We start from the raw sequence: 15,718 nt of genomic DNA on the forward strand, positions 1-15,718 counted from the left end.
CATTGTACAAAGGGGGGGGGGGGGAGGGGGGGATGTTGCAGCTCGTGCACAACGTAAATTATAGCAAGTGTTCCAAGACTTTTGGCAGGCATTGTAGCTTATTATATTTAATTGTATCAACGAGCTGATTGAAGAATACATAGGTAGATAACTTGAAGGTTTGGGAATCGTGGCAATCAGTAACAAAAGCCATGAAATCACAGATCTGAGAGACAGTATCAGAACTGAGAAACCAAATTGACAATAACAAGTGAGGGAAGAGCTCATAAAGGTCTTCTTTGCATAATCCCGTGTCGTAGATATGACTGGAAATTGTGGTGTTCAAAAAGAATCTATTTGATATCATTGGCTCGATAGAGACTATTTTCCTCTTTTTAGAATGCACCGATTTGGGCATGCTTCATTCCATACTGGGAGGGGGGTGGGGGGGGGGAGTGAGGATACCCTAAAGAGAAGAGAAGTTCTTGAGAGCAGAAGATTCAGAATATATGACAGGGATATCGCACAGGTCTGTAAAGATAAGAGCAATAGATTGACCAATGTTTCAACATATTACGTCGACGTAACATGGTTGACTTTTAAAATGTAAACTAGCAGAAACAAGTAAGCAGGATATCTTAAAAACTATGTTGCTTTCGAGAGATGAAATTGTTGTCATTAGTACTAAACCATTAACTGTCTGATACTGCATCAACCTGCATAATTCTCAGCTAATTGCTAGACATATTTTCATACGTTCGATAATAAAGTTCAACAAGATATTTAGACTTTTCATTCGAAGCATCGGTGTCCAAGGTGAGTAGCTAAACCACAAGTACTGCAGCTTGCTGTTTCCTTATATCTCTCGTACAGTTAAATCAACAACCACAAAAACAAAACACAAAATATAAACTCAAAGAAGACAATAGGTTTTGATTTATCTCCCGCTATAATTTGATAAATTCCTTCCAAGGCACACTTGAGATACACAATAAAACGTACAAACCATTGATGCAGCGATATAAATACACTAGGCAATGATGCCTCAAACGGATCCAATGCCATCCTCAGTTTAGGGACTATAGACATGAACCATGCAGCGAAGTGAAATGACGCAATCTTTATTTAGGAAGAAACATCGCGAATTCTCAGGCAATACAGAGGATCTAGTATTAGTAGGAACCCCTTTAACTGACATCTTAAAACAATGGCTGCTAGCTACAGAGATGTTCTTGCATAAAGGATTCACAAATCAAAATAACATATCGACTGGGGGCTTAAATACTCTAGGGGGTATAAGGGGGCAAAATCTAATGAAACCCGCATTGCAAGTGTTTCATTGGAAAATAAGGAAAAGATTGGGAACGTCAGATTAAAATGAGTCAAATGTTCCAATCTTGGTCCACCGAACAGAGGAGACATCTGACCCGCCAGAAGGCCAATCGAGATATTCAACCTTTTTAAAACAATTATAGGATGAGTGAAATTACCGGTGTAAAACGAGTTTGACAACACGAATTTCTCTTACACAAGTTCAGTGAAAAATATTGCAATATGGAGGTTAACAAGGTTTTAAGTGGCTATTGTGAAAACTTTATAATAATCAGCGAAATAATCAAGTCAGCAAAAATCAGGGAAAAATTTGAAGCATATGTTGATAATCGAAAAAATAATTGTTGAATATTTATAAACCCCAACTCATCGGTCTCCCTCCTCTAAAACCCAATTACATCGCTGATATTATCAGAAATCTTCTTAAAAATTCAAAATGTTATACAGAAGTCTGGAAATTGGACAATCCTAAATCAAGGGAAGAAAAATTTGAAACATCAAAATTGCAATCACAACAAGTACATTAATCGTGAGTAAATAAATGGGGATTCGGAATATCAGTTTTAAGTGCTGGCGAAGTGTGTTAATTTCCAAGACAAAAAAGTAAATAAAGTCAATTTAAAGTTGACAATTTTCAGTAACTGCATTAAAATCCTCCGCAGTAAAACTTCATGATGACTTGGTAACTACAAAGATGAAAATACTAGCAAAAAGCTGCAATCCCATTGCTAACAAACTGCAAATTGTGCATCAGTAGCAAGCTGTGACTGTTTTTTGACTTCTTCATGCAAACTTCTACACGTGTCGTAATAAAGTCAATTAAATTCCAAAGGTCCCAAGATAATTCCAGGCTTGTCAAGCTCGATCTCTTCTCTCCAAAATCTTCAATTTCTCATTCAAAATGTTTCAAAGTTCCTCTGCAAAACACGAGTCAACAACACGATTAAATTGCTTTTGTAGCAGGCTAGCTGCTACTAATGAAGCGAAAATATTGATCCCACGAGAATTTTGCAAGACAAACAAGTGCCGAGGAATCACGGCTGGGTGCCATAAAATGACCCAACAACACGTGATAGCAAAGATCTTTAAACCGAGGAAACAACCACGTCCTCATCACGTAAATACCCAAGACTGACTGGTCAGGCCCTCTGCCCTCTACGACTTCTCGCTAGACAGGTCTGAGTGGTGCTCGAGGCTGGTGCAGCTCTCGCTTGGTCGCATCATCCAGTAGTCTTCAGCATGCAGCATCTGGGTGGCACACCACACTGTTGTCCTAGCCTCTCTTGTGTGCGTAACCAGACTCTTTATGCAGCTTCCTAACGCCAGTAAATCTAGAAATGAGTTGAATATTTTCATGACATATTCGTAACATATTCAACTTATTTTGCGTATTTAGAGGTATTTCAGGATTCTTTTTCACGTTATGAGACGCAGATTCAAAATTGGTGAATTTGCAATCATACTGAAGAACTCTTTTCATGAACATGAAAATCAGCAAAATTTCATTTGATCAGGCTAGAGTTGATCACAATCCTTCGGTGCTCTTATCAAAACATTTAAAGACAGAACACAAATACGAAATGGAAATAAAAAGGGCACGATTTCTTGGGAACACCACCTTACAGTTTGTTATGAAAAGCATCCACTGAAGCACTATTTTAGAGCGAGAGATCAATTTGAATTAAAAAAGTCACTTAACAAAGTTTATTTTATTCAGGAAAAAAGGGCAAGTAAATAATATTGGCTTCCTTTTGTTGCAACTGAACTTTCAAAAGTAGTTTTGAGAAACTGAGAAGGTATGTGCCTATTGAGCAGTGCCCTGGCACTTCCTCTCGATGTGACAACACCTGATGATTTCTCTGCCTGGAATTACAGAGCGTCAACAACTCTTCCCACGCTAAGTAACAGGCTGGCCATCTTAGTGACTCGAACCCTAAGCCCTTGGATCTGCATTCCACGATCCTAACCGATTAGCAGTCCTCCATCTTGCACATTCTGTAGAAAGTGGTGCCCCTTGCTCATTGGCTCTTTGAAAACGAGAGAGCTAGAGCTTTGTAAAAATATCAGTTTGCAACTGTAATTCACGTACCTCGATCATCATAAGACTTACAGCCATAACTTCCCACATGCGACCCTGGGCTGCTATTGATTTCGTTTTTCCTCAAATTTTGCAGCTCTCTTATACACGCCAGCCACTTGTCTAAAGCAACTCCTACGTTGGAATGCAAAGGCCTCCTTCCCAGCCGTTCAATTCTACCGATCAGAGACTCAACCTGGAGAAAAATTACACTTGAGTTAAAAATCTACAACACATGTCTATGTTCATTAAATGAAAATGTCAAGAATATTGCATATCTGTATAGTTGCTCTGTCAGAAAGTAATTTTCCAGCCTTGTAGCATTGTTTCATCATCATTAATACCAAAGAAATTAGAAGCAGTATCGCAAGTCTAGGGGTATTAAATTCTCTATAGATAGGGGAACTTACTATGATAAACTTTTTGAAAGCATGCCCACATTTTTTCATTTCTAATTCAATTATAGATATACTTTGGGTCCAAAGTTTAGAAAAAACCTTTGGATATAGAGCTAGGCAGGCCTAGAAAACAAGTGTTGCCTCTTAGCCTAAATTGCTTCACATTGCCTCAGTTCAGGGGTCAAACAAAAAAAATTTGTACGTTTAGTTATCGCAGTACTTTACCAGCGTTGGACAAAAAGTAGGCCACTGACTTTTGCAGTACAGCCATTTTAGAAAGCAATTCTGCTCAACAAAGGTCGAAATTGAGATCACAATTACTAAATGAATACCTTATCATGAACTTTGATTTGTTCGTGAATCATTTTATCCACTCTTGTTGGGTTAGACGACATTCTGGTATGATAGCCACCACCACTTGATGAAGATCGGCGTCTCGAAGGGTAAACCTTGGACAGCTCTTGTTCTGCCTGCATGGAAAAATGGAATTTAGAATACACTTAGTCAACATGGTGGCGCGAGAAATTTTCCAACGGCGGGGCTATCTATTAGTGGACAGACGCTAAATGTTGCTTCAATTCAGATTAGTATCGAGAAAACGAATTTCTATTTTTTCTATTGTAAAAAATACAGATTTCTTTTCTAGAGAGGGTTGTCATTCATCAAAGAAAGGTTTATAGGACCCAAAATTTAACTTTTACGCCAGAAATAGAATGAAAGGTAATACAAAAAACATTTGTGAAAAGATAAACAATCTGAGGGGAAATGAAGATTTAACAGCTTAAAGTTGGATGAAAGGTCTGCCTGCAGCGGCAATGCCGAGGACAACGTCGCATGGTGACAATTCTCAATACTCTTTATCTAAACATGCTGCCACCATCTGGCTTGACAAGAAGATCTCCTCCGCACTCGACAACAGTCAAGTTTCTATAACCTCAGTAAATAGCATGTGGTAAAGCGGTATTTAAAAGAATTTTATTCTGATGCCGAAAAATTATAGCCAGGGCTTGAAAAGAGATTTTTCTTCCTGGCAGCAAAATGGAAAAAAAAATGAAAATTTCCTGCGAAGCTTCGACAAAGTTTCCAGCCACTGAAAGTAATATTTTAAGTTGCCTGATTTGTTTAAACATTTGTCCTAAAAATTTGATCAAAGCTACTCGAACAGCAATCATTTTGTTTATACTTTATAAGAGGATCAAGAAGAACAAGATTGAGCACAAAGCTCAATGTTTGTTTTCAAGGTTGAAGTTAGTGGATCTGAAAATCTATAATAACTTTGATTTAATTTCATATCAGTACTAGCAAACTAGATAATATTTAAGTATTGATGTATCCTACCCCCTACCCTGGGTTTCATGTTTGTTGCTCAATTTGGTCATCAAAGCTAGTAGTTCATACAACCATTGGATACTATTTTATTTTTCAATGGTTAAAATTAATGTTTTAAATCAGGGGTGGTGCAAGAGTCAAAGATGTAAGCCCAAAACGCTTACGTTCTATTTAAGCTAGCGATGAAACATTTATGCAAATGCCAGTAGAAAGTATGAATAATAATGGACACATCCACACAGTTTTTGGGGAATTTTCACCTTTCAGTGTGTTCACATGTTCGCATTGGGGCATGTTCGCAAATGACGTAACAAGATTTGCTGTATTCAAGTGTTTTTACTTATCTAGAATGGTTAATGTAAAAAGAGAAATGCACTTTGTTTTAGCTTGCTTGGATTAAATCAGTAGCTGGAAATCATGCCCATACGCCGGAAATTCAGCATAACAGACGCTGTTAATACCAGATGATTGTATTTTGAAAGCTAAACTTCGTTTTTAGTTAGTAGTGCAGAACTAAAGTTATATAGAATGTATGTATATCACAAGAAAACAGCTTTCCGTAGAAAGAGAGTAACATAAATTTGATGTTCATATTAAAATCAAGCAATGGAGATTTCACGCTAAAAATTTCCTGGCAAAAGCAACAGTTTCCTGCAATGAATTTGTACCAAACGTTTCCCTGCGCTGCGGGGCATTTTTCAACCCTGATTATAGCTTATATTAAAGACAATCGATATATACGAAAAGTGGCTTAATTCATCTGTCAATCAACATTAGCCAATCAATGAGCGTCTGAGTAGTACCTAGCTCACTGATTGGCTAATTGCAGATTGGCCAATGGTATAAGCCACGTTAGTGTCTGTTGATTGCCTGGACTTTTCGTGGTTTGATTGATTGAAAATGATTAAAGCCAAAAATTCAGCCGAGGTGATTGTTGGGTAGGAGCGAGGAATCACGACTAGTGCATTGACATATAGTTTTTATGATCCGTGATTGGTGATTGCCATACTGATGTTTGTCACTATCATACACATAGGTGTACTCAAAATGGATTGTCAAAATTTTGATAAATCTTGCTTACAGTGAATGCCGAGAAATTAGCTTATATATGATACAGCGATGGTTCATTGCTAACGAATGGTTTGACTCTATAATGAATTGCTAAATGTCATTATAATGAATTAATATCTTAAAAGGCATAGAAGCTCCTACCTTACGACATTCCCTCTCCAAGTGCCTAAGTTGCTCCAAACATTCATCCAGACCTGATCCAAGTCGTTTTCCTGCAGACATCATTTCCTCCCTCGACGGTATGACTTGTCCGTTCTTATGCTTGCTCACAAAACCGTTCTTCTCTCTTTCTTCGAAGTGAACCTGATGTTTTCTAGACCTTGTTTCGTGCTTGTGTAGATCATCTGAAAGCCCTGTTGGAGTTGGTTCTCTCCCCCCTGTGTCCTGCCCACCAAACTGCCCATCATTACCAGGGTCGGCAAACTGCAAGGCTCTGATGGCATGCATATTCTGCCTTTGAAGCTTGCCATGCTCAATATCAAGTCCGTTATCAAAGCCATTGCTTACTCCGTGGTTGTTGTTGAAAGAATCCATGCTGACGTAGCCAGATCCATAGAACGGGGATGTCTCTTTCCTTTGATTGTGTGACAAAAACGACTGGTCAGATGAGAGGCAACACGGCGATGCAAGCATCGGAGAACCACTGCACCTACCCATAAGAAGATCTACTGGACTGCCGTTGTGATATGGGGACTCACGGTTGTCATGACTACTGGGAAAATACGGAATGCTGTCTTCACTCGGGGTTGATGGGTAGGAGCCTTTGGGAGAGGGGTTAGGCGACCAAATGTCGTGAATGATTCTTCCTGGAAATCCAGCCTGGTTGGCATTGTCGTGGAGGTCAAGGTTCAGACTGAAACTAGATGACAAAGAAGAGATGCTTGGCGGCCAGGAGCCAGCGTCAAACCTGCAAAAGGGCCAATGAAGGTATTGGAAAGCAGTTTCGTTTCAAGCATATGGCCGTAGAAGTAACAAAGTGGTTGGAAAAAGTAAAGTAAAGAAGTAAATTATATCGAGATGAAAAGGCCTAAACGTAAGATGACACTGATTTCTCCCAACAGCTACGTTAAAGCTGCAAATTGGTTTACATTTTAGGTCACTAAAATCAAAATATCAAAGTCCAATCCAATAACAGATGAATTGGTGATGATTAAAATGTAACTAAAATGTCCTTTGAAAAAGTATGGCTGTTGGAATATTACAAGATTGGAGAGAACAAAACAACGCAACTGCATTATTCTAGTACATTAAGTTCTGTAGTTGGATCAGACAATTGTTAAGTATTACACCTTCCGTATATTTTATAATCTCTTTATTCTGAAGTATAAACTAATGTCTAAAGCATTACTGATTTGGGAAGCAGTATACTGAACAAAATCGCGATAAAGAATGGAATATCATGTTTTGGTATCAATCTGTTACTCGGAAAAATATTGATCCAAACATCACCTATCGAGTTAAAGCAACACAATTTTTGATTGCAATGTGGCAATACTATTTGATACATATCAGAAAGGCTGCTATAAAATGAAAACACGCATTTTGGTAATATTACCAAATTATTTTGATTTTATGTTTTCAGTTGATTAGTATGAAGAAGAGTAAAATCAACAAGGGTGTTTAGAAGTCTATTGGCACCAGTTGAGATTATTTCTAGAAAAAACTTAAGTCTCAAAACCAAAGGTATTTTAATAACTGGTGGAACAAAGCTGGGTACTATTCAGGAAAGTTAACAGGCCTATGAAAAAGGTCTCATAGCTGGAAAGAAACGTTAAAGATACTGTGAACAAGATTCAAACGTTCTTTAGGTAAAGAATTCTAAGATTTAAACGTTCTTTAGGTGAAGAATTCTTTTAAAAATAAACGCTGAAATTATCTTCTTTAATAAACACGCCTGTAGAAATTTCACCTATCTTTCCATTGAAACAGTATCTTCTGTCACAGAATCTAGCTGTTTATTGAAAAGTAGGTTAGCAGGCAGCGACTGGTCAAAAGCACGGAACCAATTGAAAACAAAATATATCTGCTGTAGTCATTCTCGATTCACACGTGGATATAAACATCCGCTTACTTTTTGCTCTTTATTCGACGTTTTAAGATATGCGAAATAACGGCCGAAAGAGTTCCAAAGGAAATTAATCAATTAAGGCTTACACATCATTCAGCTCTGTTTTGGAAATTGCCGTGTGCTGCGCTCCTCCGTCGTTGATTTCGTCATCTAGCAGGTTTGAAAGTACGTGGTAAGCGATGTGCTGTTTCGATGGTTGGTTTTCATCATCAAAATGCCCAGTAAACTGTACATCCATCAAAGGCGGTGCATTCTCTTCGGAATTAGGGGTGCTGTGGGCCAGCGATATTGGCACTGAGCCTGGCACCTTCATACTTTCCATTTTCTCAAAAGGTGGAAAACACATTCCAGTTTCCAGGCAGATCCCCGAATCATGCTGAAATTGAAATTATGGTAGAAAGTAACGAGGAAGATATTTATTAAGGAAGTAAATACACCAGCGATGAACACAGGGGAGCTAACCAATGCAGAATGAGATTGACTTTTTGGCAATATGGATTGGGTCAGTTAAACGTTGCAACTCCCAAGTTACAAGATTAATGAGACCATTTGACAACTGTCCGTGTTTAAGGAGCATGGAGCACATTTAAACAGACCGATAAACTTAAAGTGATTTTATTTGCGCAATACCCAAAAAACAGACATTGCAATAAAGTTGTTGAAAAGAAAAGGACGTTTCAAAAATCACCAGCAGCAACATATGGCCTATATTAATTGGCCTTTACTTCAGGATGTAAACTATCAAATGTATATCTTCTAATTAACCTTGTTTGATGACCTTTGACATGTCAAACAAAAAGGAGAAAATGAAAGCCAATTGTTGTTTGAATATTGCAATAGAATTCGGGGAAGTGTAAAAATACAGTTCACACATTGCATCGTCAATAGATGAAACAAAGAACCATTTCATTTTGCTAACAAACTGTTTTTCCAAAGTTTGCACATGAGCAATAAATCATGAATAAAAAGCAAACATCAAATATTGATACCAGAGAGCTATTAAACAACGGACCTCGCCCTCAGCTGTACCTACAGGTAATTCAGCTGCTTCGCGTGCAGTGTAAATAAACTTGCTGACGTCATCGATGCAGCATGGAAACTTACAGACAAAAGCCAAATGTAAATAATTGTCTTCAAAAGACAGTAACAAACACTCGAGCACCCGAGACAAATGACAATGTCAAAATACAAATAATCAAAGGTCCACTTAGGCCTTCACACGATAAAGTTGAAGTTTAGGCTTTCAAACAAACTCCTGAAGGAGAAAAACTCGAGCATTGAGGTTTGTAATGGGCTAAAAATTTTGGGCATGACAATACTAACGAAAGGGGTAATACCGTGGTACGTGAGGTGAGGTTTTCAAAAGCCAGAAAACGCGAGGCGAACTATGAAAGCTTTGAAACACATAAACGACGAAAGGACTTAAGTGAAACGATGAACGTGACAAATGTAGAGGAATGAACGAAAAAGGTTGATGCAAGGATGCCTATTTTTATTTGATGCAAGAATGCATCTAAACGTCTTGTTTGCCTATTCAAACTGAAGCTAATTTTACCTATTGGTTCTGTGCGTATAAAGAACAAATTTTAATTTTTACAGCCGATCGTAAAAAAACAAATTATTGCGACTGTATAAATAAATTTATGGTTTAATAGATGTTAAAAGCTTAAATAATGTTAGTAGTGTTTATTTCCGTTTATCGCTTGATTTCCGGAATTGACATACCGTAAATCCTTGAATTAGACCCCTGGGGGCTTATTCACGTTGATATATTTGGATGGGGGCCTATTCGAGAGGAGGGGGGCTTATAAAATTATTGTAGACAATAAGAAGAAATTATTTAAAGACCTCATTTATTTGAGTAGGAATCTCTTTAAAAAGCATTTAATTAATCATCACCAAAAGTAGCAATTTTAGGGAAATTCAAAAACAAAACGCCAAAGGCAACCTCAGACGGTAAAAGTTATCAAATTGAGGGGTCCAATCCGGGATTTACCGTTCTGCCTCTAGCGATGAACTGTTATGTTAGATGTCATATCAGACCAAGGGAAAGGTCTTTTGTGTTTTTGGATAATTGCTTAATAAAAATACGCATTGGGTGCGAAAGACAAGAGCCAGGGGGTACTGTGAATTGCTGATATTTTTTCTGCACATCTGCACATGGATGCCGCATGGTCAGTTTCTATAACCATCTGGATGTTCTAAATCTGTAGACACTGCCTAGAGGACTCAAATATGTTGCATTACAGAGTTTTACAATATAGCTCTTAAAAATAGTTCCTTATGCTTGAAATGAATGTAGTTGGCATTCGTGGCTAAGGAGAATCTTATAAAAACTGGGCAAGGTGAAACAGAAGAGTAGAAATAACCCCCCCCCCCCCCAACCTGAGAAAGCATGTGACAAAGAAAACAGGAATAACTTATAAAAATAAAGGCTGCTGTTAAACCGGACCCTTTGGGGCAAGGATTTGTGACACTTTGGCACATAGTCATAGGGCAGGGGCACCAGTCCCCCAATCAGGCAAAATTTATTGAGTTTCAACAACATTCAGACAATTTTATCTCAATGAAGCTACAATATTTTGGCAAGATCCATACTTAGCGGCCCCCCCCCCCCTTACATAATAATTGCTTGAGTAACCATATTTAAAAGAAGATGAAGTGAAATGAAGGAAATTGTTGGTACATGAAAGACTGAACAGGATTTTACCAAAACATTTGCTGCAGGCATATTGCAATAATTAAGGGCTTCATTTTTTGAACACAATGGAACTAAAATTAAGTTAGTAGCATCATAGGAACTAAATGATAGAAAAATACAGAAATAACAGAATTTGATAATATAGAAATGCAGAATTTGTGAAGAAAAAAGGGAAATAATCAAACAAAAATTGAAATTATGTGTTTAGAAGGAGAAATTATGCCAAGTACAAAATGATTTCAAAATGGGAAAAATTACATAGATTCATGATTTATTACAAGCATGATTTCAAAATAGAGTTAGACAAAGGCCTTTTTTAAAAATGAAGCCAATGTTCACTATGATAATTCAAAAAAGGCTTAATGAAAAGGTTAAGGAAAATTAAAAGTTAAGGATACATTACTTGAAATGATCTAAGAGGGGTTGGGAGACATACATCTTGTCTCTGTGCTTTATCACTCAAAGGTAAGAATAAATTATGTATTTGGTATGAAATTTTTATCAAGAGCAAACTATAACTAACTTTTATCCTGTGCACAAAAAATTTTCATCAAAATGCAACATCCTCAAGCAGAAATATAACAAAATCTGAATTATGCAAGCAAGACAGAAGTTCATAATGCTAGAAAAGATCCCTTTGAATCAAAGACTACAGATTTTTCTGCTGTACAATTGATCAGAGTTTCTTTTAGTGATATCTAATGGAAAACAATTTATTAAAAAAGAATTTGTTTGTCAATTTCTGAAAATTAATGCTGCTGTAAGGACTGTATATATAGGTCTAAAATTTTTGAAGGAAGCAAGAGGTTCTGAATAAGATATATTATCTCAAAGACAAAAAATCACATTATCACCTGTGATCTGATGAGTATAGTTTCATAGTAACAAAGCTGGTTTTTAACATTAAAGAAATATCAAGAGTGCCAGGGCAAATAAATAGATGTGACAAATTGGCATTTATCTTTATCATTAAAGCTAAAAGAAATTATGATGGAGGTTCAAATTAATATTCTATCATAAGCCTTGCTTTCAACATATCAGAACCTTGCCAAAAGTGATTTCAGGCAATTTGCTGTGTTAAGGGCATTATAAATATTATTGATTCAGCCTAGCTCAGTTTAATGGTCTCTCCTTATTGAAAATTCCATCCATAAATACATCAATTTGCATGATAACTTTTACATTCACTCCAAGCTAACAATCTGATAACTGCTTTATATTTCTTTGCCTATTATTTGTTAATATAATGTATATACAGCATACTTTTTTAAAAAAGAACACATTTGTTCAATTGCAACCCAAGTGTTTTTATGTTTGGGCCAAACATCAAGCTTTTTCCTATCTCATGTTTACCAAGCAACTGCCTCTTTAAACATTGATTTTACAAGACAGGGCTTAAAGGCAATCTGTCTTCTTGTGGATTGGTTAACGAGAACAATAACTGGTGATATTATGAACAGTATGTTTAATGTTTAAGAAATCCACAAGATTTCAGTCATTGATAGCAGCTTCTGCAACAATTTTATGAGTGCAGAGTTAAATTTGGTCACTACAATTCATAATAGCTTATGACAACACAACATCAAACTATTGAGGTCTCCGACCACATAAAAATCCTTTGATAAAACTGATTCCCAGTAAAGTTATATATGTAATACACTACCATGATTTAGTAACATGTCTGTCTTAAAAGGTGTTTTTAAATCTTCAAAATAATTAGTTACAGACACTATTTTATCTTCATCTTAATTCAAAACTCCCTAACCACTTTCAACACTCACCTGCCTAATAATTCATTTTTCCTATTTGAAAAAATACTTTTCCTTCATAATCATCCCTGCTTAACCAAACAATAATGAAGATTTGAATTCGCATTCTTTTGAAAGATTTCCTTATTAGATATAGAATCCATCAACTGGTCCTGTTACTCTGAATTCCTTCTTTTTTTAATCAATCCTGTACCTTAGGTTTTTCATACCCAGTCCAGCTTTTCTTTCAAACTAAAGAAAGGTTTCCAGCAAAGACAATGCTAAGTTTTTCATGAGATAATTTGAACAGCCTCAACCACATATTAAAATCAAAATAGACCAGGTGAATTGCAAATTCTATTTTTTATTTTCTATCTATAAGCTAATTGATACTCCCTTTGAAATAAGATTACATCCATACATTAACTTTATTAACACAGCAAAGAAAACCTATACAATAGAAATTTCAATCTTCTTTACAAAGAACTGTTTTGTTTAAAAAAATGTTTCCATTCCTCCTTAGCAACATGCAGTTTTTGGTTGGCATACATTTACTGAAGTTGTAACAACCATTAAATTGTGAAAGATGTGATACAATTATATGTCTTGAAGCCTGCTCTTAGCCTCGTATGGTACACATTAATTAACAATAAATTTGGTTCACCGGACCTAATTCTCATCATTAAAGTGACCAAAACATTGTAACAATAAGGGAGAGCATTGATGTACAAAACTAGAGCAACTGGCAGTGTATCTAGAAAACCAACAACTTACTACTTTCAACTGAGGGAAATGATTCACCCAAGTATTTCTTGTTGCAGCTTCATCGCTTCAACAGCCCGGGCCTTGAACACAAATGGCCTGCTTTTCGAGAGATCAAATAGGCCTACGCTAAGCCTTCTGGTTTTGGAAAACATGAATCGACAACAACGCTTGCTCAGGTTACTTTCTATCACACGGACAACGGATGCTTGATTGAGAAATGGCAGCAATATTTTAACAGAATGTCAATTAATGATTGAGTTCAACTTAATACCCAGGGTTTTTAGTCAAATGAAAAACAATTACGTTGTTGTAAACACAAAAAAGCTGTTCTCCAAAATTTCCGGTGGCCTGAATACAACCCTTGAAAACTGCCCTTATACGCTGCTAGGCTCAAATAACATACCTTGCTCTTCACTTCAGCACTTAATGCATTCTTTTTGACCATTTTTTGCTCTTCAGCTCCGCTTTGTCCTGTATCATTTTGGGCTGAAAGAGCCATGACCTTTACAGCTCCATCTCATATCTCCATCCTCTAAATTTTGTTTCAAGTTTTCGTCGGGGTCTCATGGGTCTGGGAGCGAGCAATCGTCACCAGTTTTCAAAGGCTAGATGTCATATCTGCGAAGTTGCAATCAGCTTCTTCTTCTGCTGGCTTTATAGAGGATTTCCTTCTTCTTCTTCTGTTGGCTTAAATGTGACGTCATACAAAGAAATTTCTAGAACTTCTTACTTTTGACTACATATTCTAAAAGACTAATATGAAATATATCTTAATATTCAAAATCAGCTAACGATCTTGAATATTTTTAATGTTTTCTAAAGTTTGATATTTCAACTCTGGCTTGATGCAAGGCTTTTACTCCCTGAGTACAAGACTCTCTCTAGAAAAAAAGAGAAAGTGTTTTTTTAGAAATATTCTGTTATTCACAGTATAAAAAGGTGAACTGAGACAACACTGCAGCGAATTGAAGGGGAAAGAGCCTATCGTCATATCTCAGCCGACCTGCAACAGATTTAATTCATTTTACTTATCTTACCGACAAACTAATGATCTTATTGATCAAAAAAAGATTTCTTGACAAACTCATGGAATATTGGAGGTGCCATACCTTCTAAATTCCTGTTAACTGCACCCCTAGGCGTGGATCGTCCTTATACATTCCTTTGTTCCCATGCCTCCTCTTACTCCCTGCATTCCTTTTGCTTACAAGATCCACCCTTCGCTTCCTTTTTTCTACGTATTCACTGTCTCTTCTGTGGATATAACCAAACTATTCTTGCTTTCCCCGGCACAAAGTTTTTAAACATGACTTTAATATCTCATTCTTAATCATGATAACACTCTTTTTTATAAGAACCAGTAAATTTACGTTCAGGCTGACTGTTCTTAATTTTTTCGAAAATCTGAGGCTGGATTGTTCTTAATTTGTTCTTAAATTAAGAGGGTGTAAGCAGTGCTATTGCTAGCTTTTTCGCTCTAAGGAGGTGTTCAGGCCTCATTTGCCAACAAAGTGAGTGAGACAGCCTTAATTTGCTGACAAATTTTGAATATTCACCGAAAAAGCACCCACACATCGCTAAAAATCCTCGATTTTGAGAAAAAACGTTGCTCAAAATTGCATTTTGCAGAAGCTCAGCCTCAGCTTGTTCTTATTTTGTTCTTAACTTTTGACCAGTTTTGAGGCTCGTGTTCTTATAAAATTGTTCTTATAAAAAAAGAGTGTATGCTTAAAAAGGGTGCTCTCATCACAGGAGTGGTTTCACCGTAGGACTTTCACCTGAATTTGCTTTTACTAACTCATCACCGCCATGGCTTCATCTCATATTACAGCTGAGGCTGGTCCTGATTTAATTGTAAGTTTACTTCGAAAGATTTTAGCAAACATTGCTTAACTATAATACCAGAAATGGATGATTTTTTCAGGGACCCTGTTAACCTTTAATAGTTCTGGACTTTACTCTTCAGTCTTTATTTTTTGTAGGGTCTTCATTTGGTTTTCAAACGCATTCTTACTTAAAAGGAATTGCAACGTAACGCAAGCTATGAGCAATCAATTTATTTAAATGATAAAAGCACGGATACTCTCTTGAAAATATTAATGTATTTCAAAACATCTGAACAATATGGAGAAGTGTATAAATTTTTGATGATAATAGCTACTTCTATGTAACACACCTCATTCAAGCAGGCCCGTCGCTATAGGGAGGTGCACGGGGCATTGAAAAATAGTTGCATTGGAAAAACGAGGA

At 36.6% G+C, this 15,718-nt stretch overlaps 1 protein-coding gene across 1 annotated transcript; it reads right to left on the bottom strand.

Moving 5' to 3' along the window:
* Window positions 1–887: 887 nt before the first annotated feature.
* LOC135682225 (uncharacterized) lies at window positions 888–14,032 on the bottom strand. The gene is made up of 6 exons (XM_065197017.2): window positions 13,872–14,032; window positions 8,341–8,630; window positions 6,328–7,093; window positions 4,119–4,256; window positions 3,401–3,584; window positions 888–2,642 (listed from the first exon to the last, which is right to left on the bottom strand). Exons 1-6 carry the CDS (start codon window positions 13,965–13,967, stop codon window positions 2,467–2,469), a joined length of 1,650 nt encoding a protein of 549 aa, XP_065053089.2. The 5' UTR covers window positions 13,968–14,032; the 3' UTR covers window positions 888–2,466.
* Between the last annotated feature and the right edge of the window lie 1,686 nt (window positions 14,033–15,718).

The sequence above is a fragment of the Rhopilema esculentum genome, chromosome 16 (assembly GCF_057945365.1).
Source record: "Rhopilema esculentum isolate cy_ngs chromosome 16, ASM5794536v1, whole genome shotgun sequence".
Lineage (NCBI taxonomy): Eukaryota > Metazoa > Cnidaria > Scyphozoa > Rhizostomeae > Rhizostomatidae > Rhopilema > Rhopilema esculentum.